The following is a 26,149-nucleotide window of genomic DNA, read 5'->3' as shown; positions in this document are numbered from 1 at the left end:
ATCTACATTCTGCCTTTTAATTGAGGTTAAATTAACAACTAAGGAAGAATTTTTCACTACTCTCAATGACTTCTCAAACCCCAAACTGGTCCGTTTGGTCTGGTTCACGAGTGTTCCCGAAGGTCTTGCAATGTTGTTATGGAGTTACTGTCATTCTGAAACCCTAACACATATGCTCCATTTCAAGCACAACAAACCGAATTGCACATCACAATATACAAATGAAATACAGGTAGTTGCTTTCCAAACACGTGTGCAAGCTCCTCCACCCTCTCTACGACACCAAGATTGATCAATTCCTGTGTGAATTCCATCTGTGCGTTCTCAGTGTAGGTGGTGTTGTTCTTACGTCAGTGGCAGCGGTGAGGATCTTGGACAGGATGACCCTGGACAGCCCGTCACGGCTGTAGTCCAGTGTGGACACAGTGAGCTTCAGCAGGTGGTCCCGATTCTTCAGTGTACAGATGTTCAACAGGCTAGTAAGAGAGCACAGGATACAGGGAATCAATGCACTGCTCAAGTACCATACACACAACAACACAATGACTTGAGTGAAGATGAAGTGAGAGTGAATAAGGACAAAGGAAATTCTCTGCAGTAGCTTAAAAAGGCACCAGGCACCTCTAAAAATGGGCCTGTTGAAGGTACTGTGGATATCCCAAGAAATAAAAATAAAAAACGGAAGAAACTAGTTTGAAAAAAAAGAAGAAAAAAAACACACTAATGGACATTGAGAGACTGACCACTGGAAGACACTACACTTCTCCAGCATCTTGACGCCGTGCGGGTGTGAGGAAAGAGTGCCCAGGAACAGGAAGTAGTGCTGGCTGAGGGTGGTGAGCAGCCCATTGCTCTGGAGACTGCGGTCGAGCTTGAGCCCCGAAGAAGATGAGAGCCATTGGACTATGTCCTTCACCAGGTCCTCCAGGTACACCTGCCCATCCTGACACACAGAGACGTAATGTTCAGGTAATGTTGGACATGGTGAGAGAGGTCAAAGCAAGGTCATGTAATTATTATTATTATTTTAAATTTTACACCCTTTTCTCCCCAATTTTCGTGGTTTCCAATCGCTAGTAATTACTATCTTGTCTCATCGCTACAACTCCCGTACGGGCTCGGGAGAGACGAAGGTCGAAGGCCATGCGTCCTCCGAAGCACAACCCAACCAAGCCACACTGCTTCTTAACACAGCGCGCCTCCAACCCGGATGCCAGCCGCACCAATGTGTCGGAGGAAACACCGTGCACCTGGCCCCTTTGGTTAGCGTGCACTGCCCCCGGCCCGCCACAGGAGTCGCTGGAGCGCGATGAGACAAGGATATCCCTACCGGCCAAACCCTCCCTAACCCGGACGACGCTAGGCCAATTGTGCGTCGCCCTACGGACCTCCCGTTCGCGGCCGGCTGCGACAGAGCCTGGGCGCGAACCCAGAGACTCTGGTGGCACAGCTAGCGCTGCGATGCAGTGCCCTAGACCACTGCGCCACCCGGGAGACCGGTCATGTAATTATTTGATTATCAAAAGAGTTTACAATCAGAAGTTGTTTAAAACGTTTTTTTTTATTGTTCATTAATAGGCCTGCATAGTGAAATTCTCTACTGCTGTTTGTAAATATCAGTAGTCTATTAGAGTGTTACCTCATAGTAAACCCTCTCACCTCGTCAGACTCCAGGAGGAACTCAATGAACTGGCATCCCACCACAGTGAGCTGCCTGGCTTTGCTGTGGTCCAGCTCCAGGCTGGCATACAGCTTACTGCTGGGCTTATAGAAGAACAGCAGCCTGCGCACAAACCTGCAGAAATAGAAGCCCAGCGTCAGTCAGACAGAGAGAAATAGAGAGAAGCCCAGCATCAGTCAGACAGAGAGAAAGAGAGAAGCCCAGCATCAGTCAGACAGAGAGAAAGAGAGAAGCCCAGCATCAGTCAGACAGAGAGAAAGAGAGAAGCCCAGCGTCAGTCAGACAGAGAGAGAAGCCCAGCGTCAGTCAGACAGAGAGAGAAGCCCAGCGTCAGTCAGACAGAGAGAGAAGCCCAGCGTCAGTCAGACAGAGAGAGAAGCCCAGCGTCAGTCAGACAGAGAGAGAAGCCCAGCGTCAGTCAGACAGAGAGAGAAGCCCAGCGTCAGTCAGACAGAGAGAGAAGCCCAGCGTCAGTCAGACAGAGAGAGAAGCCCAGCGTCAGTCAGACAGAGAGAGAAGCCCAGCGTCAGTCAGACAGAGAGAGAAGCCCAGCGTCAGTCAGACAGAGAGAGAAGCCCAGCGTCAGTCAGACAGAGAGAGAAGCCCAGCGTCAGTCAGACAGAGAGAGAAGCCCAGCGTCAGTCAGACAGAGAGAGAAGCCCAGCGTCAGTCAGACAGAGAGAGAAGCCCAGCGTCAGTCAGACAGAGAGAGAAGCCCAGCGTCAGTCAGACAGAGAGAGAAGCCCAGCGTCAGTCAGACAGAGAGAGAAGCCCAGCGTCAGTCAGACAGAGAGAGAAGCCCAGCGTCAGTCAGACAGAGAGAGAAGCCCAGCGTCAGTCAGACAGAGAGAGAAGCCCAGCGTCAGTCAGACAGAGAGAGAAGCCCAGCGTCAGTCAGACAGAGAGAGAAGCCCAGCGTCAGACAGACAGAGAGAGAAGCCCAGCGTCAGACAGACAGAGAGAGAAGCCCAGCGTCAGACAGACAGAGAGAGAAGCCCAGCGTCAGACAGACAGAGAGAGAAGCCCAGCGTCAGACAGACAGAGAGAGAAGCCCAGCGTCAGACAGACAGAGAGAGAAGCCCAGCGTCAGACAGACAGAGAGAGAAGCCCAGCGTCAGACAGACAGAGAGAGAAGCCCAGCGTCAGACAGACAGAGAGAGAAGCCCAGCGTCAGACAGACAGAGAGAGAAGCCCAGCGTCAGACAGACAGAGAGAGAAGCCCAGCGTCAGACAGACAGAGAGAGAAGCCCAGCGTCAGACAGACAGAGAGAGAAGCCCAGCGTCAGACAGACAGAGAGAGAAGCCCAGCGTCAGACAGACAGAGAGAGAAGCCCAGCGTCAGACAGACAGAGAGAGAAGCCCAGCGTCAGACAGACAGAGAGAGAAGCCCAGCGTCAGACAGACAGAGAGAGAAGCCCAGCGTCAGACAGACAGAGAGAGAAGCCCAGCGTCAGACAGACAGAGAGAGAAGCCCAGCGTCAGACAGACAGAGAGAGAAGCCCAGCGTCAGACAGACAGAGAGAGAAGCCCAGCGTCAGACAGACAGAGAGAGAAGCCCAGCGTCAGACAGACAGAGAGAGAAGCCCAGCGTCAGTCAGAAAGAGAGAGAAGCCCAGCGTCAGTCAGAAAGAGAGAGAAGCCCAGTGTCAGTCAGAAAGAGAGAGAAGCCCAGTGTCAGTCAGAGAGAGAGAAGCCCAGTGTCAGACAGACAGAGAAGCCCAGCGTCAGACAGACAGAGAAGCCCAGCGTCAGACAGACAGAGAGAGAAGCCCAGTGTCAGACAGACAGAGAGAGAAGCCCAGTGTCAGACAGACAGAGAAGCCCAGTGTCAGACAGAGAGAGAAGCCCAGTGTCAGACAGAGAGAGAAGCCCAGTGTCAGACAGAGAGAGAAGCCCAGTGTCAGACAGACAGAGAGAGAAGCCCAGTGTCAGACAGACAGAGAGAGAAGCCCAGGATCAGACAGAGAGAGAAGCCCAGGATCAGACAGAGAGAGAAGCCCAGGATCAGACAGAGAGAGAGGAAAGACAACAAAAGAGGATCAAACACCACAAGCATATTCCCTTCATGTTACCTTCGGTTTGGTGAAAGAAGTGGTTGTAATGTTACTTACTTGTGTATTTGTTCATCTTTATTGCTCCGCAGGTTAACGTTTGGCCACTACAGATGGGAAAAGGCAACATAAAAATAAAAATAAACTTAAATTGAAGAGACAGTACTGAAAAAGAGACTGTAATAAGTTTGGATGTATTGCAGTCCTGCTCCACTCACCTTCAGTATTGTTGCGATGAGAACCCAGTTCCAGTCCAGGTTCTCTTTGTGGTTCAGGATGTGGCTGTCTCTCAGGTTCATCATGAGAGCATCCTCAGTGTCCTGCAATGCAAACAAGGACAGCATTTGAAATACCACCACAGCAAATCCCAGATGTTTTTGTTGCAACACAGGGACATGGTTTGATATGTACCTTAATGACAAAGATATCTCTCTGTGGTCTAAAGTGCTGGTCTCTACAGTAGTGTGAAGCCTTTGATTTGCGGATGATGTGGTCCAGGTACAGGCTGTTGGGTTTGGGTCCTTTCTTCTTCTTCTCGTGGAAGCACTTCAGGTAGTTGACCGCTGCACTCGCCCGTCTGAAAAATGACAATAGATGTCGTGCCATTGTCAATAACACGAAATCTAAACGAAATCCAAAGCATTTTATGGGACTCTCCTGTAGCATATGCATTGTTTAATTGTTTAATTAGGGTAGAGAGTTTCATGTAACTATAGTGATACAGTCTTTGCTCCTGTCTGCTGTTAACTCGAAATGACACAACGACAAAGTTCCAGTTTAACAAAGTTTACTATACTATATGAACACACTACAAGTAGCCATCACACTCGAGGCTAGGTCCAACAACGACCAAGACCTCCTGCGCATGCGCACTCTTGACTGAGTGATAGCCCCGTAATAACAGAAATATAGGGATACTTAAAATATGAACTTAACAATCTCCCCCTAAGACCTCCTGCGCATGCGCACTCTTGACTGAGTGATATCCCCGTAATAACAGAAATATAGGGATACTTAAAACATGAACTTAACATATGCTACAGAGTAAATTCCTCACAATGGTCCCTGTCTATAGTGAACCCAAGTAACTTCCTCTGCGCTCTATGGTAAGTAGTTGACACTCACAGTCTCTTCTCCTGGGCGATGTCGAAAGAGGCAGCCTTGTTGATGAGTGTGGGCAGACAGTGCAGGTGGTGGCTGTGGGAGTGTGGGAGAATGGTGTTGGCCTGGGGGAACAAAAATAAACAGTTACAACAACCATGAATAACAAATTACAAACTGACACCAAAAAAAAAGAATTAAAAAACGAATATGTCAAAAACTCCTAGAGCATATCCTCTGGTCCAGTTCATTGACCTCACAATGTTAACATCTTAGAGGACAATGACTTGAGTTACCATGTGAAGCAGTTCTCCCAGTAGAATGGTGGCTCGCACAGAGTTGTTGTCATCGGTGCTTGTGATAACCTCAATCAGACCCTGTTGAGAGGTACACAGGCTTCACACGACAGGCAACAGTGGTTTGCGTGTGGGATCTTTAGGTAGTAACAGATATCCAACAGCACTATTTGGTTGAACATACACAAACTTATTGATCCTCTGACATTGATGACCATACCTCAAGAAGTCCACTCTTGATGAAGGCAGACAGTACCAAAGCCAGGTAGTTATCCATTAGGTCAGGCCTGAGGGGGCAGACAGAGAACACTGAGTTTATGCAGAGAATGTGTCACATAATCAGGAGTAAAGGAGAGTTGAAATTCAGTGATTGTTTTTACCTTGACCGAGCTCGATGCGGAAGGATACATTTTGCTTCAGAAGCCACAAAGCCGTCAGATAACCTCCAACTGTCTTGGAACCTACTGGGGTCTATAGGGGGAGGATAGAGACAAGTAAACCTTGTGACTCAATAATATATGGTACATGAGATGCATGATAAGGCGGTTAGAGGTTATTTACTTGAACAGTGACATTGTACCCACCCACACTGATAAGTGCTTCAATAAAGTCTGCAGTCGCAACAGGCATGGGGAGCCGGAATATATCATACATCACCTCTAACAAGCCTTTCTGTGGGAGATTGAGAGGAGCCATGTTTACTCACACACAGTCTAATAGTGACTCCATTATCCCCTCATTAAAAATGTATAACATTTTGATGAGGAGTGGGGAAATAATATTTTTAGGGGTGTGCTCTACATTATTCCTACATTAAACTGAGTGACATTGTTATCTGTGTTTTTGAGCCCAACCATAGAGCAATCTCGAAGTAAACTTGAGGACACTGCATTCCTTTTGACAGTTGTCACATGCAGTTGTCACATGCTGATAATGTCCATTTGATGCTATGCTTACCCTTACTTCCACATTTGGTATACATAGCAGGCCAATAAGAGACTGGATTCCAGAGTTGCCTGACTTGCACAGGTTAATGATGCCTGGGGTGAGATTGAGACAAAGACAGCATAGGGTCAGGTAAGAACACGTTCATATCACATCACTAATAACATATATCAAAGCGATCAGGGTATATAGACACTCAAACTCATAGATGATTGAATATGAAGGATTAATGTTCACCTGACCAGGAGCGAAAGGAAGCAACTATGGACATCTTACTGGCCAGGAATCGAGCTTCCCGGTCTTCCCTGGTGTGGACATCAAAATGCATTAACATCCCCAAAATAATTGATACATTAAATACAACACCAGTCAAAAGTTTGGACACAAACTCCTCTCACTGTCAACTTCATTTATTTTCAGCAAACTTAACATGTGTAAATATTTGTATGAACATAAGATTCAACAACTGAGACATAAACTGAACAAGTTTATGTTTTGCATTTTGGTAGGCCGTCATTTTGGTAGGCAGTTTTGCATTTTGGTAGGCAGTTTTGTATTTTGGTAGGCCGTCATTGTAAATAATAATTTGTTCTTAACTGACTTGTCTAGTTAAATAAAGGTTAAATAAAATAAATAAAAAATAAAGAGGATAAATTCATTAGTTACCAGCCTCAGAAATTGCAGCCCAAATAAATGCTTCACATAGTTCAAGTAACAGACACATCTCAACATCAACTGTTCAGAAGAGACTGCGTGAATCAGGCCTTCATGGTCACATTGCTGAAAAGAAACCACTACTAAAGGACATCAATAAGAAGTAAACTTGCTTGGGCCAAGAAACACAAGCAATGGACATTAGAAATCTGGTGGAAATCTGTCCTTTGGTCTGGTGAGTCCAAATTTGAGTTTTTTGGTTCCAACCGCCGTGTCTTTGTGAGACGCAGAGTAGGTGGACAGATGATCTCCGCATGTGTGGTTCGCACCCTGAAGCACGGAAGATGTGGGATGGTGTCAGAGTACTTTGCTGGTGACACTGTCTGTGATTTATTTAGAATTCAAGGCACACTTAATCAGCATGGCTACCACAGCATTCTGCAGCGATACGCCATCCCATCTGCTTTGTGCTTAGTGCGCCTATCATTTGTTTTTCAACAGGGCAATGACCCAACATACCTCCAAGCTGTGTGAGGGCTATTTGACCAAGAAGGAGAGTGCTGTATCAGATGACCTGGCCTCCACAATCACCTTACCTCAACCCAATTGAGATGGTTTGGGATGAGTTGGACCGCAGAGTGAAGGAAAAGCAGCCAACAAGTGCTCAGCATATGTGGGAACTCATTAAAGACTATTGGAAAAGCATTCCTCATTAAGCTGGTTGAGAGAATGCCAAGAGTGTACAAAGCTGTCATCAAGGCAAAGGGTGGCTACTTTGAAGAATCTCAAATCTCAAATATATTTTGATTTGTTAAACACTCTTTTGGTTACACTTTTTTGTGTTATTTCATAGTTTTGATGTCTTCATTATTGTTATACAATGTAGAAAATAGTCAAATAAAGAAAAACCCTTGAATAAGTAGGTGTCCAAACTTTTGACTGGTTCTGTATGTATAATCCACACTTACTTGAGTTGCCCCTCTGATGTGTCTGCATTGTGTCTGTAGTGAAAGTCTGTGTACGGGGCCAGGATTTGCTGGAAGAAAAACAGAACGAGAAAAACAAAATCACATTCAATGAGGAAAATAATCAAATTAATCAAATTCCTATTAATGAATGCTGCTCGAGCGTGTATTGTCAGTACCTCGAGCTCCACATCTGAGCGCACATACTGGCGTGTGTGTGGGTGGTTGAGGAGGTGTAGGATGGTAGTGATGAGTGCCTCGTTGATGCGACTCAGCTGACAGTCGATCACGTTCTTCAGAATGGTGCTGAGACCACTCCTCTGAGCCACCACCACAGGGTTCTTCACAGCTGCAGAACAAAGGAATCACACAGGGTTTAACCAAAAGATCACGAATAGATAAGTGTGTGCGCGCGTGTGGTGCCTCACTCACCAAGTTCACAGATGATGGCGATACAGACGCGCACCATGCGGTCTCGCTCCTGTAGCCCATCGTTGCCCACGGCAATAAGGGAGTTGGTGACAGACGAGGGGAAGAGCAGTGCATTCACTGTGATCATCTGTAGGGGGCAGCAGAGAGGGGACAGTTCAGAGTCTCACATAGTAGTACTCGCGTGATAGAAAGATGTTTACTAAATAAGTAAGGGATAATCAACGAGGGGCTATGCGTTCTATGGAAAATAATGAACGACGTGGAAGGTGTGTTCCACAACGTGGTAGCGGAGTGGAATTATTTTCCAGAGAACGTATAGAGCCCTGAGTTGATTATCCCTTTCATACCATGGCTATAATTTCACACATGCCCCTATAAATGTGTTTATTTGCCATTAGGAATGTGTTCAACATCCACTGAAGTAGCTAGAAGGTTTACTAGATAGCTACAGTAGTTGCCGTGGTAACCAAACAAACAGACTTGCTTGATTAGTCCTAGCTCGCTATTATGAAAATCGAATTCAACAATATCAATACTGTTTTCAAATCTACTTTCAAAAGCAGCTCAAACAAACATGTAAAAATTAATTGTACCGTGCAAATATACTGTGTGTTAAAGGGAAATAATGCATGCTTTGGAATGCCCTTCAAGGCAATCAGAAATGAATATTCAAGTTCAACAATGCTATGGTATAAAGATCGTGCCTCTAATCCTGGACGCTGATTGGCATTACAGCCGATGTCTATTCCACAAGTTACCACCGGCTAAAGTTATGACGTTGAAATGCCCATTTACTCTGTTCCATCTGACTGCGCAATTCACTGTCTCATCAGCCCAGCCAGACAATTTATACACTTGATCTGCACTGTAAACAGCATCTAGACATTATCTTACATTTCTTTTAGACTAACATTTAGTTTTCAACAGCGGAGATTTGTATAAACCTTGCTGTCTCTGACATTTGCCACATTGTTTCAGAATTGAAATTCGATCTCCAGTTGTCCCATAGTAATGAACGTGTCGGGGTCGGGAGTCAGAATGAGACAGACAGCTTTTCTCAGCCAGTCGAAATCATGAATCAGCATCATTTATATATATATATATACAAAGAAATGTCAGTAGAAAAAAGGTCAAACGAAACGAAGTGCAGCTTGTTTACAGTGTTTCCAGCTTCAGTTTGAAGTGATTGTGTTAGCTGTGTTGTTGGCTAGCTCCTCTGAACAACAGTGTCCTGACGAGAGAGCACATTTTCTATGCCAGGTGAAATCGCGCATCATTAGTTCATTGTTATGGATGTATCTAAATAAATGTCACTAGAAAACAGCTTAAACAAATGCAAATACTTTGTTGTTTTTCTGGCTGCACTGTTTTGATGGGACTAAGTTAGCCGTAGTTGGCTAGCTAGCAAGCAAGCGATAAGAACGTTGCCAGCCAGTATGGCAATAGAACATTTAGAACCTCCGAACCAATACAACGAACGACCAGCTGGCTCGGGTAGAAATCCTAGATTTGCGTCAAGACTATATCTTGTGGAAGGATGAAATAGTATAAATAAATTCTGCAAAATGATGTTTATAATGAAAATACGCAGAGTTTTTTTGAATATGTTGGTAACCCATTTTAGAAGTGATAATGCTCTTGAAGCCAGTGTTTGGAGAACATATTGGCATGGTTTGCAGGCCCTTGAATTCATCTCGAGCGAAACCACACCTGTGCCAATATATCCTCCAAACACCAGCTTCTCTGGCATTATCACTCAAATAACTTGTCATACTTTGACATCTTACTGAATGGTACACTATGCATAAAATTAATTGAGTTAGGGAGAGGTTGGGGTGTCTCACCTTTCGCACCAGCCTGAGAGCCTGTGTTCTTTCCACCTCATTGCTTTGCTGGATGTCTATGCACCTGGAGAAGGACATACTCAGTCACTCAGTGGTTGAGAGGTTACGTGGGCACAACATTGGGATAAGTCACACACATACACACACACACACACTGTTCAGATGTAGCACTCACCTGGCGATCAGGTAGTCCACCTGAAGACGGAGGACCTTCTGGAGAATAGCGCTGTCTCTGATCAGGTAGCGTAGAGCCCTCAGCCCTGCAGCTCGCACCTCCTTAGCCTCATTTAACAGCGCTAACCGGAGACTAGAAAAGCGGCAGGATGGGAAGTGTGGGGGGAGGAGAAGAATAAGGAATAACAAACCAGTCTGCACTTGACTTCATTATAATGGAAAAATCATTGTATAGTGGAACTGGAAACAACGTAGGCCGTTATTGAAAATAAGAATTTGTCTTAACTGACTTGCCTAGTTAAATAAAGGTCAAATCAGTAAAGAAAATAAATCAGCAGTGGTCTAAGTGGTCTAAGGCACTGCATCGCAGTGCTAGCTGTGCCACTAGAGATTCTGGGTTTAAAGTCCAGGCTTTGTCGCAGCCGGCCGCAACCAGGAGGCCCATCGGGCGGAGCACAATTGGCCCAGCGTCGTCCGGGATAGGGGAGGGTTGGGCCGGCATGGTTGTCCTTGTCCCCTCGCGCACTAGCGACTCCTGTGGTGGGCTGGGTGAAGTGCACGTTGACATAGTCGCCAGGTGCACAGTGTTTCCTCCGACACATTGGTGCGGCTGGCTTCCGGGTTAAGTGGGCATTGTGTCAAGAAGCAGTGCGGCTTGGCTGGGTTGTGTTTCGGAGGACGCACGGCTCTCGACCTTCGCCGCTTCCGAGTCCGTACGGGAGTTGCAGCGATGGGACAAGACAGTAACTACCAATTTGATACCACGAAATTGGGGAGAAAAAGGGTTAAAAGTAACAAAACTAAAAAAGAAAGAAAAAACAGCTGGTACTGTATATGTAGCACTACTGAAGATTAATTTCTCAAAAGAATCACCAAATGACGATCTCTTCATGTGTAAACCCAAGCTTCTCCTCTGAGTGGCCTGCATTGCAGAGAAGCTGTGACAGATGGAGACAAACATACGCGTAAGAACACATTGTCGTGGTAATTTCCTGTATTACTACATGATGAGAGCAAACCACACACAAGTCAGAGTTATATTTAAAAGTCCATCTTTAATTATATATGAGCTTCACCATAGCCCTTTTTGACTCTCAGATCAATTCAGTGTCTATAAATGAATTCTCTGAGAGTGCTTACAAAACAATTCTTAGTTTCTTTTATAGAAAAGATACACCCCTCTCAACTTACATGATGAATAACAGATCTTACGAACATTACAAAGAACCTTTTACTTGAAAAAGGAGTATCCCATAGCTAGATAGCATTAGCTATAAATTATCGTTCAGTTTGGTCTCCCAAAACGAGGTTCCAATCTCGTGCTTGGTACCAAAACATTACCTCATCCAATGGCATATATCAATTGTCAATTCTAGATACTCCCATATCAAATACACCCCCTAGTGGACAAGATCATAAAAAACAGTGAGCCACTTAGGTCATCACATGGTTTAACAGATACATTGACATATGAAGACAAGCCTGACCTCTCCCCTCTCTGGGCCCCAAGTGACTAAGCCCTAGCTGAGAAGGGATAACAGTATAGTCCAAAAGAAGACATTCTAATGACAAGAATAAATAAAACATCTTATTTATCTATGTTACCTAACAAATTCTGATTCAGCCACGACAACATTCAACATAAAGAATCAAACGTTACATACACTTAATGTCTGCTGAGATGTTGCCCCACAAACCTTTATAAAGTTGTTCAGGTGACCAAGTTTGCGCATGTTGGAGACTCCTTGTTGCTTGGCAACATTCTGAAGGATTTCCCGAAGGTTGTCTGAAGGATCTGAAAGGAAACATCAATAGGTACAATGAACTGAAAGGTTCTCTCACTGGGTTACAACTCTGTTCCAATACGTTACAGTAACAGAACACACTGTGTTCAGGAGAGACCAGCATGACTAAGCCTCATTAATGAGTGGGACCGGAACACTAAACTGGAAATAGAAACACATTTGGGATCAGGGCATTTGGGATTTCTTCACCCGAGTGAGCAATATAAAATCTTAAGCGATAAATCAGTAAAACATTACTATTCAGCAATGGTCCGAATGTGCTTTTCTATGCTTCAGTCAAGTGACTTCAGATTTGCAGTGTCCATGGGGAAATCTGGGGATATCACTTGGACAGAGTGTTCCTGTAATGAGGACAGTTAAGATGCCAACATGTATATTTAGCTGAATTGTGGTGGTACTGCTCTGCTGTGAAAACCCATTGCAGTTCAGTGACCAAAAAAAAAAATCACTCAGTATTACCATAACATCATACTGTTGATCAAGGTTGTGGAATTTTGAAGGTGAAATATGATTCAACTAACTTTTGAAAATGCCTCTAGGGGCTTACTGTTACATCCATCAGTTTAACAGGGGAGCTACTATCCTAACCTTGAGGTAAGTCTGCCAACTCACTTTTTATGCAGTAGCTACATAACTTCAAACAATAACAACATAATTTGTTTACAAACTCTCCCATGATGAAAAAACAAACAATGCAATACAGGCCCTTAACATTTGGATTATGATGATAAAGTAGGAATGTGTTGGCGTTTAGCTTCAATAAGGCATGGGCCTATTCTGCAAATAAATCAAGTGAGGGACTGGGACACATTTCTCTAGTAGAAAATCAATGGCATTGAATTAGCATTGAATTGTATACAAGCCATATGCAGTGAGCTAGAAACATTGAATGACACTAGCTAATATCCAAACAATAACATGCATCAAAACAACAATGTCGTGATGATCATGTTTTGAATTGATGCTAGCTATGCTACTTAGCCAGGCTGTCAACACAGTTAGCATTGTAGCTAACTAATTTATATATAGGGAGTTACCATGTTCGGCCATTTAGCAGCAAGTTAGCAGCATCCTACTAATAAATTAGCTAGCTTCGATTCAATTCTGGGATGGTGACTCCAAGCTCCAATCTGATTCACCCACCTCTGGAGAGATCGAGTGGTACATTTTCATCCCCACTGTCATTCCGACCTGTCAAAGCAAACCATACACACCAAGCATTAACCGTTAGCAAGGAGCCAGCAACTAACAGGTACAATGAAAGTTCCGCTTTGTGTTTTGGAGGTTTGCTAATCTCTGGTCCAGACTGAAATATATATTGTCTCACCTCGCATCCGAATGCTTCGACTCGGACGGCCTCGGATGTTGACCGCCATCTTTACAGAATAATTCAACACCGACCGGACCGGAATCAACAAGGATTATCGCGAGAAATTCCACACTCATTGCCTCTTATCTAGCCCAACCACAGTATATGGGGCTGAAGTATTTAATGTATACTGAAATAAAAGGTATTTCTGCACCATCTATGTGCTGCCACTTGCAAATCATCGTAAATTCAACATTTTCATGATTTGAGGACAGTGCCATTTATGACAACCGACATTCGGCAATATTTGCTTTAGTTTCTGTCAGGCCCATAATTCGCTCAGAACTCTTGAACTCTGGAAATGCGTCTCCTACCTAAAGCTGAAGAACCAAGTAAACATTTGGATAATTTCACGAGTACGTCCCTACTTTCACAGTGTGAGGGGTCACCACTATTAGGGATCCAGCTTAATATCAGTGATGTCAAGCTTCCGCGAGAGTATGAAACGTGTCTGCCAAAATTGGGACTTGAGAGCAGTGTTGCCGTGTTCGCAGTTTTCACACAATTGGGCTACTTTGAAAACGATGTCGCGGGTGAAAATGTATATGTTGTGGATTACGAGTTTTTGGGCTATGTCTAAATTGCACCGCGGCCGCCATGGCATTTCTCTTAAAAATATATATATTTCACTGTGACCTCCTGCTGACTGTCAGGCAGTGAGGCAGGCTGTTGTTGAGTGTGTGTGTGTGTGTGTGTGTTGAGAGAGTACAACAGCTATTGGCTGAGTCACGCGAGCGAGAGGAGAGCGAGCAGCACGTTGTCACAACTTTTTACCAGTTGTATATAGGCTATTTAGATTGTTATTATGGAGACACACTTTTTGCATAAAACATATTAACACCCTAGAACTGATGCACATAAATAAATGATGGCGGCAAAGCACTGGAAAACGACTTTGGGCGTCCTTGGGTCTCGGGGATGCCCGAGTGGAAATTTGAAATGGAAGTTATGGAACTCCCTCACCTAGTCTTTTTATGGGAAAAGTCCTCAACGAAGCTGACATGTGAAGAATGATACATTTGCCTCTGTTGGCCATCATGGAGCTATTATGTATATGCCATACCACCCTGCATACCACTGCTGGGTTGCTTCTGAAGCTAAGCAGGGTTGGTCCTAGTCAGTCCCTGGATGGGAGACCAGATGCTGCTGGAAGTGGTGTTGGAGGGCCAGTAGGAGGCACTCTTTCCTCTGGTCTAAAAAATAATAATAATAATATCCCAATGCCCCAGGGCAGTGAATGGGGACACTGCCCTGTGTAAGGTGCCGTCTTTCGGATGGGACGTTAAACGGGTGTCCTGACTCTCTGAGGTCGTTAAAGATCCCATGGCACTTATCGTAAGAGTAGGGGTGTTAACCCCGGTGTCCTGGCTAAATTCCCAATCTGGCCCTCAAACCATCATGGTCACCTAATAATCCCCAGTTTACAATTGGCTCATTCATCCCCCTCCTCTCCCCTGTAACTATTCCCCAGGTCGTTGCTGCAAATGAGAACGTGTTCTCAGTCAACTTACCTGGTAAAATAACGGTAAAATAAATAAATAAAAAATTGTAGGCTACAATTTGATACAGTAAATATGTTGAAATTACGATATCACTCATTACAACTAAATGTGTGCCACTTGTGTAGCCTACCTGAAGCTGGCAAACCAATTTAATAAATAGACTATTCCTATAATTCCGTTTATTGTAGTTGTAGCATTGTGTTGTTATGCATTAATGGACATCATAAATTAATTAAATTAGAAATTATCAAAGTTCTATCGCATTCGCATTTCGATCAGTTGTTAGAACGCGTTAGATTGACGTTAACCGTAAGATTTGGCTACAGGTAAAACAAATTCAAAAAAATAAACTGGCTGTTGCTGACGAGCATATTCAGGTCATATACATATTATTAATCATTAATTCAGTGATTGATATTATGACCCCATCCTCAGTAGCCTATTCCACCAGGCTATTGGAAAACACAAGCACATCTTACCTCTTAATCTCTTCACTATTCATGTTGAATAAATTAGTCTGTTAATTTGAACTAAGCAAGCTGCTAAATCGTTCAGTTTACATCTTGCCTAAATCTTGTCTAGGCTACTGTGGACTATCTGAAATTAGATGTAGGCATATCAGGGGCTATCGGCTACCTGCCTTTATCCAAGCAAACCATAGCAAAATTGAATTACAATCATAAACCCAGGACATTAGACTTAACATTTGGCACATAATAACAACACAATTGCCAGAAAATAGATTTCGAGATCCTCTGTTCAACTTTCATCACTCAAACTCTTCTGTCTGATTTATTTAAGCAATAAGGCCAGATGGGTCTGATATAAGGTCTGATATATGGCCAATATACCACGGGTAAGCAATTTTCTTTGCAAGACGCAATGCGGGGTGCCTGGATACAGCCCTAAGCCGTGGTATATTGGCCATATAGCACAAACCCCTGATGTGCCTTATTGCTATTATAAACTGGTTACCAACGTAATTAGAGCAGTAAAAATAAATATTTTGTCATACCCTGTTATACAGTCTGATGTACCACGGCTGTAAGCCAATCAGCATTCAGGGATCGAACCACCTAGTTTAGGGGATTTATTTATTTATTTACAATTATAAACCTGGTTCTAGCCCTGAATTCAGCCAATCAGACCATATACCACGGGTATGACAATCATTACTTTTTACTGTTCTAATTATGTTGGTAACCAGTTTATAATAGCGATAAGGCACCTTTAATAACGGCAAATTATATTTTCCTCATGCCACATATTCCAATTCCTTTATGTCATGTCATAGCTTGCAATAATTATTATTTTGAGTAAACACTAAGCGCGGAAATCGACTCTGCCGCTTGAGCATGCTTTTGCGGCACAGTCGATAGCGCACCGGACTTCGGGCTAGAAGGTGGAGGGTTCGAGACCTGCTCCCTGCTGTTTCATTACATTGGTGTCAGAAGTGATCGGACCTTTCATCCACGACAGTGTGTGTGCTTGGCCGGTGAGAGTCGCAAGCTAGCGCGAGGACGCGCTTTTTGAAAGGAGGGAGTAGTGTAACGACCCTGGGTTTATAAGCGCGGAAATCGAGCACGAGCATGCTTTTGCGGCACAGTCGATAGCGCGCCGGACCTCGGGCTAGAAGGTCGAGGGTTCGAGACCTGCTCCCTGCCTGTTTCATTACAATATTTTCCTGCAACCCACCTCACCCAATGTGGTACGGATCTGCTATTTTTATACTTTAGAATCGGCACCCCCATCAGAAGCTAGCCAGCTAACTAGCTACTAGTCAGTCAGTTAGCCACTGCTAGCGGTCTTCCCCGTTAACTCGAACACCAGCCAGCTTCAGCTCGGTCAATACCTGCCAGTCTGCACAGCGCGTTATCAACCCAGAGCATATCGGGCTGCTTTTTCTCTACCTCATCACCGGATTCCTGCCGCAAGTCCTGGTCCATTACACCGGATCATCGCAGCTAGCTAGCTGCATTCGAGTGGCTACTGCTGGCTAACGCCTCTGTCCCGGAGTAAGCACCAGTTAGCCTTGAGCTAGCCTCGAGCTAGGCCCATCTCCTGGCTAGCCGAAGAGGTCTACCAGCTAATTCTTGGGCTATAATACCTCTTTTGCCAATTGGCCTGGACCCTTTTTTGCCGACACAGAGCCCCACCGATCCATCACGACTGGTCTGCCAACAGGAATTGTCCGAGGTGGTTTCAACAGGCTTTTCCGTTGCGACGACGCCGAAGGCCCACCTGCTAGCCCGGGCCCTTAAGCTGTCTGAATCGTTGTGTCTCCAGCTCGCCTAGCATAGTAGCGACTACCAAACGGCTCCCTGACTCACCTATTGATGCTCATTGGACCTATGATCACTCGGCTACACATGCCTCTCCCTAATGTCAGTATGCCTTCTCTATTGCTGTTTAGGTTAGTTATTATTGTCTTATTTCACTGTAGAGCCCCCAACCCTGCCCAACATGCCTTAGATAGCCCTTTTGTCCCACCTCGCACAAATGCGGTGACCTCACCTGGCTTAACTGGTGCCTCTAGAGACAAAACCTTTCTCATCGTCACTCAATGCCTAGGTTTATCTCCACTGTACTCACATTCTACCATACCCTACATTATGCCTTGAATCTATTCTTCTACGCACAAATATCTGCTTCTTTTACTCTCTGTTCCGAACGCACTAGACGACCAGTTCTTATAGCCTTTAGCCATACCCTTATCCTACTCCTCCTCTGTTCCTCTTGTGATGTAGAGGTTAACCCAGGCCCTGCAGTCCCCAGCACCACTTCTATTCCCCAGGAGCTCTCATTTGTTGACTTCTGTAACTGTAAAAGCCTTGGTTTCATGCATGTTAACATCAGAAGCCTCCTCCCTAAGTTTGTTTTATTCACTGCTTTAGCACACTCCGCCAACCCTGATATCCTAGCTGTGTCTGAATCCTGGCTTAGGAAGGCCACCAAAAATTCTGAAATTTCCATCCCCAACTACAACATTTTCCGACAAGATAGAACTGCCAAAGGGGGCGGAGTTGCAATCTACTGCAGATATAGCCTGCATGGTTCTGTCATACTATCCAGGTCTGTGCCCAAACAATTCGAGCTTCTACTTTTAAAAATCCACCTTTCAAGAAACAAGTCTCTCACCATTGCCACTTGTTATAGACCCCCCTCAGCCCCCAGCTGTGCCCTGGATACCATATGTGAATTGATTGACCACCATCTATCTTCAGAGTTCATACTGTTAGGTGATCTAAACCGGGATATGCTTAACACCCCGGCCGTCCTACAATCTAAGCTAGATGCCCTCAATCTCACACAAATGATCAAGGAACCTACCAGGTACAACCCTAAATCCGTAACCATGGGCACCCTCTAGATATCATCCTGACCAACTTGCCCTCTAAATACAGCTCTGCTGTCTTCAACCAGGATCTCAGCGATCACTGCCTCATCGCCTGCGTCCGTAATTGGTCCGCGGTCAAACGACCACACCTCATCACTGTCAAACGTTCCCTAAAACACTTCAGCGAGCAGGCCTTTCTAATCGACCTGGCCCGGGTATCGTGGAAGGATATTGACCTCATCCTGTCAGTAGAGGATGGCTGGTTGCACTTTAAAAGTGCTTTCCTCACCATCTTAATTAAGCATGCCCAATTCAAAAAATCTAGAACTAAGAACAGATATAGCCCTTGGTTCATCCTAGACTTGACTGCCCTTGACCAGCACAAAAACATCCTGTGGCGTTCTGCATTAGCATCGAATAGTCCCCGCGATATGCAACTTTGCAGGGAAGTCAGGAACCAATATACACACTCAGTTAGGAAAGCTAAGGCTAAACAGAAATTTGCATCCTGTAGCACTAATTACAAAAAGTTTTGGGACACTGTAAAGTCTATGGAGAATAAGAGCACCTCCTCCAAGCTGCCCACTGCACTGAGGCTAGGAAACACTGTCACCACTGATAAATCTACGATAATCAATCATTTCAATAAGCATTTTTCTATGGCGGGCCATGCTTTCCACCTGGCCACACCTACCCCGGCCAACAGCTCTGCAGCAACTTGCCCCCCCCCCCCCCCCCTCAACCAAATCCAGACAGCTGATGTTCTGAAAGAGCTGCAAAATCTGGATCCTTACAAATCAGCTAGGCTAGACAATCTGGACACTCTCTTTCTAAAATTATCAGCTGAAATTGTTGCAACCCCTATTACTAGCCTGTTCAACCTCTCTTTCGTATCGTCTGAGATCCCCAAAGATTGGAAAGCTGCTGCGGTCATCCCCCTCTTCAAAGGGGGAGACACTCTAGACCAAAACTGTTATAGACCGACAGTTGAAGTCGGAAGTTTACATACACCTTAGCTAAATACATTTAAACTCAGTTTTCACAATTCCTGACATTTATTGGCCCATTCCTCCTGACAGAGCTGGTGTAACTGAGTCAGGTTTGTAGGTCTCCTTGCTCGCACACAATTTTTCAGTTCTGCCCACAAATGTTCTATAGGATTGAGGTCAGGGCTTTGTGATGGCCACTCCAATACCTTGACTTTGTTGTCCTTAAGCCATTTTGCCACAACTTTGGAAGTATGCTTGGGGTCATTGTCCATTTGGAAGACCCATTTGCGACCAATCATCATCTGCACATCTATCACTCCAGTGTTAATGCTAAATTGTAATTCTTTCGTTCGCCACTATGGCCTATTTATTGTCCACCTCCCTAATCTTCTACATTTGGACACACTGTACATAGATCTTTATATTGTGTTATTGACTACGTTTGTTTAGGTGTAACTCTTTGTTGTTGTTTTTGTCGCAATGCTTTGCTTTATCTTGGCCAGATCGCAGTTGTAAATGAGAACGTGTTCTCAACTGGCCTACCTGGTTAAATATAGGTGAAATAAAACATGTAAAAGATGCTATTTTTAGCTTGGGTAGCTAAGTATACATCTTCTGACCAGTTCCCTACGCTCAAGCATTCAGTAGTTTCTCAGTGGCTCAAGCCATGAATTGACCCTTGCCTCTCCATCTTCAGAGGATGCAGCTTTCAAAGACTTGGCCTCTATGGTTTTACCTGTCATGTTTGTTTTTGCTGTTGAACCGCTTTGAGATTCTATGAAACCGCTTTGAATCGCTTTGAGCGCTATGAAAAGCGCTATGGAAATTATAATACATTATTCTTACTTTGTGGCTGTGGTAACGACGAGATGTTGATTTCGAGCCAACCACAGAACGCTGCAGAGCTGATGGCGGGCAACCACGGACTGTCTATCACGCGGGAGGTTTAAACAGTCCTGCTTGGGTTCAGAGAAGTTGGCGTGTTACTTGTTTACTTTTTCTATTAATTTATACCACCGATTTTTGGGTTGCCTATTTCAGCAATTACTTGGGGAGATGTCACACGAAAGGTATGTTATAGAATTCACAACCATATCTACATTTTTGAGATGTTGATTTCTTGGTATGGGTGGGAGCATTCTAGAATGCAGTGCGAATCGTTCCAGCTTGGCATTTGTTAACGATTCGTCGTGCAATGCAGGACTCAAATGAAAATAGTCATTATTGTTCATAATAAGGGCACAAGTACAGTTCGAGCAAAAATATAGCCGATAATACCAAAAATGCATTGGCAGACACAACCAATCAAACGCACGCGCTCTCAACACGAGGAGGCTAGTACATCAGAATTGTATCATTTACGTTCTAAAACAACTTTATAGCTAGGAACACGAATGTAAAACTGTATTGCATAGCTACGTCTTTTTTTGGAGTGATATGGCGATTGATATGGGGGAGGGGGGGTTGAGAATAGCTACTAAAATGGAACGCCCGCAAACATTACGGCGGGCATTCATTTACATTGTAGCGAGAGAACGTGAACTATCTAACTACACTTTGCTAACTAGTTACATTGTGTCACATCCCGGGTAATACAACATACTCACAAAGATGGGTTGGTACAATTTGTGGAACGTTCCAACAGGAATCTGTAACAAAAACTTAGTAAATAACACGGCTGCCAACAAACAACGCGTACAAAGTTGTGTAGCGGCCGAATAAGATGCAAATCAATTCACCTTCGGTTAGCAGATGTTAATGCAGTGTAGCGAAATGCTTGTGCTTCTAGTTCCGACAATGCAGTAATATCTAACAAGTGATCTAACAATTCCCCAGCAACTACCTAATACACACACATCTAAAGGGATGGAATATGTATATATGTGGCCGAGCATCATAGGCAAGGTGCAATAGATGGTACAAGGTACAGTATATACATATGAGTTGAGTAACGTAAGATATGTTAACATTATTAAAGTGGCATTGTTTAAAGTGACTAGTGATCCATTTATTAAAGTTGCCAGTGATATGAGTCTCTTTGTAGGCAGCAGCCTCTCTGAGTTAGTGATTGCTGTTTAGCAGTCTGGTGGCCTTGAGATTGAAAAACAGCTTCTATCTCTTGGTCCCAGCTTTGATGCCCCTGTACTGACCTCGCCTTCTGGATGGTAGCGGGGTGAACAGGCTGTGGCTCGGGTGGTTGTTGTCCTTGATGATCTTTTTGGTCTTCCTGTGACATCGGGTGCTGTAGGTGTCTTGGAGGGCAGGTAGTTTGCCCCGGTAATGCGTTGTGCAGACCGCACCACCCTTTGGAGAGCCTTGCTGTTGAGGGCGGTGCAGTTGCTGTACCAGGCGGTGATACAGCTCGACAGGATGCTCTCGATTGTGCATCTGTAAAAGTTTGTCAGGGTTTTAGGTGACAAGCCACTGTTGCGCCGCCTTCAGCACACCCTCTTTGTGGGTGGACACTTTCAGTTTGTCTGTGGTGTGTTCGCAGAGGAACTTAAAACTTTCCTCCTTCTCCAGTACTGTCCCTTCGATATGAATAAGTGGGTGCTCTCTCTGCTGTTTCCTGAAGTCCACGATCATCTCCTTTGTTTTGTTGACGTTGAGTGAGAGTTTGTTTTCCTGACACCACACTCCGAGTGCCCTCACCACCTCCCTGTAGGCTGTCTTGTCATTGTTGGTAATCAAGCCCATTACTGTTGTCGTCTGCAAACTTGATGATTGAGTTGGAGGTGTGCATGGCCACGCAGTCATGGGGGAACAAGGAATACAGGAGAGGGCTGAGCACACACCCTTGTGAGGCCCCAGTGTTGAGGATCAGCGAAGTGGAGATGTTGTTTCCTACATTCACCACCTGTGGGCGGCCCGTCAGAAAGTCCAGGACCCAATTGCACAGGGCGGCGTTGAGACCCAGGGCCTCCAGCTTAATGATGAGCTTGGAGGGTACTATGGTGTTAAATTCTGAGCTGTAGTCAAAGATACTGGGTAGGGAGTGGGCTATTTCATGAAGTTTTTCACTCGCCACGTTTATTCTGAAAAATGTCTCTCCTCACTCTGGTAGCCTGTTGACAAACATTAAGAATAAGCTACGTGGTGAGTTGATGCCTATTCGGCAGCTAGTTAGCTAGGTGAATTGATCATACTACTTTGTATGCATTGTTTTTTGCCAACCTTGTACTTTACAAAGTGTTTGGACAGATTCCTGTTGGAACGTTCCACATTATACTCACCCCACAAAGATTTCTGTTTTTATTATTATACCATTCTTTTTGTATCAGGTCTTTGCAGGAGTTTCCCTGCCTGAATGAGAATTTGGAGGGATCAATGCTGTCCCTCTCACAGAAGAGCAAATGGAAAAAGAGACAGTACTTTGGCGAATGTCTGGACACGGAGACCACCCCTCACGAGCTCATTCAGCAGTGGTCACCACCTCACAAGCAGCGGGTGGTCTGCAAGGGCAAAGAGAACGAGGATAACCAGTTGGTGCTTGCCAGGCGACCAAGGACAAGGATGGAGTTTTCAGGTGTGTGTATAGCCATGTGTTGGGAGGAATACAACAAGCTTAGAAAAACGTAGCTAATTATCTGGAATTCTTAAGAATTATTCTGTTTCAGGGAAGTCACTATTTGAGCAAGTTATTGATTGTTTGATGTTGTTTTTATGGCAGGCTTGTCCTGGGACAGTCTCCCAGATGAGTTGCTGTTGGGAATCCTGTCCTGCCTCCCTCTGCAGGACCTTCTCAGGATGTCCCGGGTCTGCAAGCGCTGGCATCGCTTGGCGTAAGTCTTTGACCATTCAACTGTCTTTTTAAACTACTTACATAGTACATTGTGGTATTTCTGCTTGAACATCTTAGATATCACACTGTTTTTCTAACACAGGCAAATAGATCAGCAAAATGTATCGGAGTATGTCATTAAATCTCTGTATGTTTTTGTGCCTGGCAGGTTTGATGAGTCTCTGTGGCATAGTGTGGATCTGGTAGGGAAAGCCCAGCTAGATCAAGCTCTTGGGCAGATGCTTACGGTTGGAGTACTGGGACTGCGCTGCCCCCATACCTGCATTGGAGAACCATGTTTCACCCACACACAGTGAGTCCTCATACATATAATGGGGATACAGAGGTATCTGTTGTAGGTGAGCACAGACAATTCTATTTGTCTTATGTAATTTTGTCTGTTATTTCAGACACCTGCATGTCCATCACATGGATCTCTCCAGCTGCACTGTCACAACCCCGGTTCTAGATGACATCATCTCCCGTTGCAGGCTGCTAGAGAATCTAAGCTTGGAGGGACTGGAGCTCTCTGACAACGTTGTTCAGTGAGTAAAGAAGACAAATGCTCTGTTTACAATTATGATCTGTTATAATGATGTATTGTTTAGGCAGCATTCAGAATGACTCAAAACAGTCTTCCTCTACCCATCAGGTCCCTATCTCAGAATACTGAGCTGGTACGGCTCAATCTGTGTGGCTGCTCTGGATTCTCCCCCGACTCGCTTAGTCAGATTCTCAAATCCTGCTTACGGTAAGCTTAGTCTTTCAATTTCTAATTGTTTTATTTGATTATTTTGAATGTGTTCAAATGTCTAAGTATTTCTGAATGATAGCATAATCTATTTAACTGTCTGTTTAAACCATGATCTGTACATTGGTAAACTAATACATAACTTTGTTGCTTTCCCTTTTTCCGTTCCTATACCAAGGCTTGAAGAGCTGAACTTGTCGTGGTGTGACTTCAGCACTGATCATGTGAAGGCTGTTGTCAGTAACATCTGCTCCAATATAACCCAGCTCAACCTCAGTGGCTACAGACAGAACCTTACTATGGAAGGTGGGGAAAAGCTGTGGCATTGACCATTTTCCCTCTGCCCGTTTTTGATTATCTCTGATGAGTTTAATTTACCAATGGCCTCTTTTCAGATGTGAAAGACTTGGTGGAGAGATGTCCTAACCTCGTAAATCTGGATTTAAGGTGCGTTCATACTGCATGTCCTGAGCTGGGCTGAAATGTGGATCCACATGATTGCTTTGGCCATGACATTATTTGACATGGATACTGTACAACTACTGTTTCTTCATACCATATTCTCATTATGATATCTTGTCTGTGTATTTGTTTTAGTGACAGTGTTCTGATGACGAGCTCCAGTTTCCCCATCCTCCAGCAGCTGCAGTCTCTTAGACACTTAGCTTTGAGCCGCTGCTACCAGATTCACCCTGCTGCCTTAGCGTAAGTCACAGACAAGCTCTCAAGTCATAATATGAATGCTTTAGTAGTCTTGTTGCTTTCCTTAGCTGCCAATTTCTCTCTTTTTTTGTTGTTGCACTAACTAAGCCTGTTGTTTATTTCAGTGATTTTGAGAAGTTCCCAGAGCTGCAGACGTTGGAGGTATACGGGCTGGTCCAGGACACCTACCTGCCAATCCTGAGTAAAGGTTTGCCCCGTCTCCAAATCAACACCCGGCCCTTCTCAAGCGTGGCCCGTCCCACCGAGGCCACCCGGAGGGACCGCACCATGTGGGGCATGACTTGTCGCTTGGTGTTCAGACCCTAGCCATAACGCCTTCCTAACGCTGTCACTAACATGTCATAACTCATTTCTGTCTGATGTGGTCATGATATAGGAGGAATATTAGCTATTTTTAGTGTGTCCGTGTCAGACATTGTGTCTATGAATATTCCATAGAGCCTTTTGCAATTTGTTGTACCCTGACACCAATTGTTCTGTTGAAGATGCCTGTTGTGTTTTATAATGGTGGGCATTGGGTCTAAGTTATTATTGTAATAGGACATGTCCTTCGGATACACAGTAGTGAACGTTTTTAAATGCTGGTAAATTGTATTTCTCCACAGTGACGCTACTTGAATACCATGCAACTGAATTCATAAGATTTTAAAGCGTTCCTGTTTAAGAAATATTTGAACCCTGATAATGTTGAAGACAGAGCTTGTAGCTTTCAGGGAAACACCTTTTTTTTTAACTTGAGATAATCATAAATTCTGATTTATAGGCTGCTGATAATGTATCCATAATCTGGCCAATTTATTGACTTCCGAACATTCCAAAGACAGTAAACTGTGCAAAACTTAAATGTTATAGATTGATAATGTTTGTTCGTTCTGTAATGTTTTACCAACTGGATAATGGAACATCAGCGCCAGTTACTGTCTATCAGCTGTACGCAGTGTTTGCCAGAAAGACAAGGAAGATTTTGGTCCGAGTTGGATTATTGCATAGGTGCACCACCATTGTAGCTGGTGAAATCTCTTCCTCATGATGCAATGGTTAGAATTCTCTTTTTAAAGTGTTTATAAAATACAAATCTGCATTTGAAGGCCAATGTTAAATAATGATGCCATTTACTTGATCTGTTGTTTATTTTAAAGGGAAAAATCAATCAAGTTAGTTTACATCAACCTCTACTTCCAAATCAATATTATTGGTCACATATATTTAGCTGCTGTTATGGCGGGTGTAGTGAAAATGCTTATGTTCCTAGCACCAAGAGTGCAGTAGTATCTAACAATAAATGCAAATCTAAAAGTAAAATAATTGAATTAAGAAATGTATAAATATTAGATTTCTCAATGGCGAGTGGCATTGACTAAAATACAGTAGAATAGAACACAGTATGAGATGAGTAAAGCAGTATGTAAACATTTAACCTGTTTGACAGAATAAAAGCTGAGGTGGTTATAATGTATACAAAAGTCTAGATCAGTTGGCATTCTTGTGGAAATACAAATGTAATCTTGTCCCTAAATTAGGTACTGAATATGAGAACGTGCACTACACTACAGGCATATAATGTAGAAGAAAATGCTAGTCTCTGCCACAGGGGGGGCACTAGCTATGTATGGATCTGAGCCGTGTCTGGTCTGGTTCCTGTTTCTGCTCACATTTGGTTTAGATGTTTAAGAAAATGTAGATGTTTCTTTTTAATTCATGCATTTACAAATAAGATGCACTGTCAATGTCTAAATAAATGTTTTATTT

The 26,149-nt window shown here is 44.1% G+C and overlaps 2 protein-coding genes across 5 annotated transcripts in view; one reads left to right on the top strand and one right to left on the bottom strand.

Moving 5' to 3' along the window:
* LOC129818661 (rapamycin-insensitive companion of mTOR-like) overlaps positions 1–13,470 on the bottom strand; it is a 26,151-nt gene extending 12,681 nt beyond the window's left edge. The window contains exons 1-22 of one of the 3 annotated variants that reach the window (XM_055874777.1): positions 13,276–13,470; positions 13,092–13,139; positions 11,841–11,938; positions 11,017–11,081; positions 10,145–10,276; positions 9,970–10,033; positions 8,126–8,252; positions 7,873–8,042; positions 7,697–7,764; positions 6,312–6,379; positions 6,087–6,169; positions 5,714–5,801; positions 5,510–5,600; positions 5,350–5,416; positions 5,130–5,210; positions 4,858–4,958; positions 4,144–4,309; positions 3,951–4,052; positions 3,793–3,839; positions 1,660–1,795; positions 744–943; positions 350–476 (exon numbers count right to left, since the gene is read on the bottom strand). In XM_055874777.1, the coding sequence (XP_055730752.1) occupies positions 350–476; positions 744–943; positions 1,660–1,795; positions 3,793–3,839; positions 3,951–4,052; positions 4,144–4,309; positions 4,858–4,958; positions 5,130–5,210; positions 5,350–5,416; positions 5,510–5,600; positions 5,714–5,801; positions 6,087–6,169; positions 6,312–6,379; positions 7,697–7,764; positions 7,873–8,042; positions 8,126–8,252; positions 9,970–10,033; positions 10,145–10,276; positions 11,017–11,081; positions 11,841–11,938; positions 13,092–13,139; positions 13,276–13,324 (2,178 nt within the window). In that variant the 5' untranslated portion in view covers positions 13,325–13,470. The other 2 variants (XM_055874778.1, XM_055874779.1) reach the window with 2 other exon arrangements.
* skp2 (S-phase kinase-associated protein 2, E3 ubiquitin protein ligase) lies at positions 12,403–26,149 on the top strand. Of its 2 annotated transcripts, none has more exons than XM_055874800.1 (10): positions 12,403–12,542; positions 22,427–22,671; positions 22,816–22,927; positions 23,096–23,239; positions 23,337–23,471; positions 23,579–23,677; positions 23,856–23,983; positions 24,073–24,124; positions 24,275–24,382; positions 24,505–26,149. In XM_055874800.1, exons 1-10 carry the CDS (start codon positions 12,478–12,480, stop codon positions 24,704–24,706), a joined length of 1,290 nt encoding a protein of 429 aa, XP_055730775.1. In that variant the 5' UTR covers positions 12,403–12,477; the 3' UTR covers positions 24,707–26,149. The 2 variants fall into 2 exon arrangements, with proteins under 2 accessions (XP_055730775.1, XP_055730776.1); XM_055874801.1 differs by lacking the exon at positions 12,403–12,542 and adding an exon at positions 19,814–20,215.

Source organism: Salvelinus fontinalis, chromosome 21 (assembly GCF_029448725.1).
Source record: "Salvelinus fontinalis isolate EN_2023a chromosome 21, ASM2944872v1, whole genome shotgun sequence".
In the NCBI taxonomy this organism is placed as follows: Eukaryota; Metazoa; Chordata; class Actinopteri; order Salmoniformes; family Salmonidae; genus Salvelinus; species Salvelinus fontinalis.
Note: the sequence above shows the minus strand (reverse complement) of the source record. Positions and strands in the feature narration are given on the sequence as shown.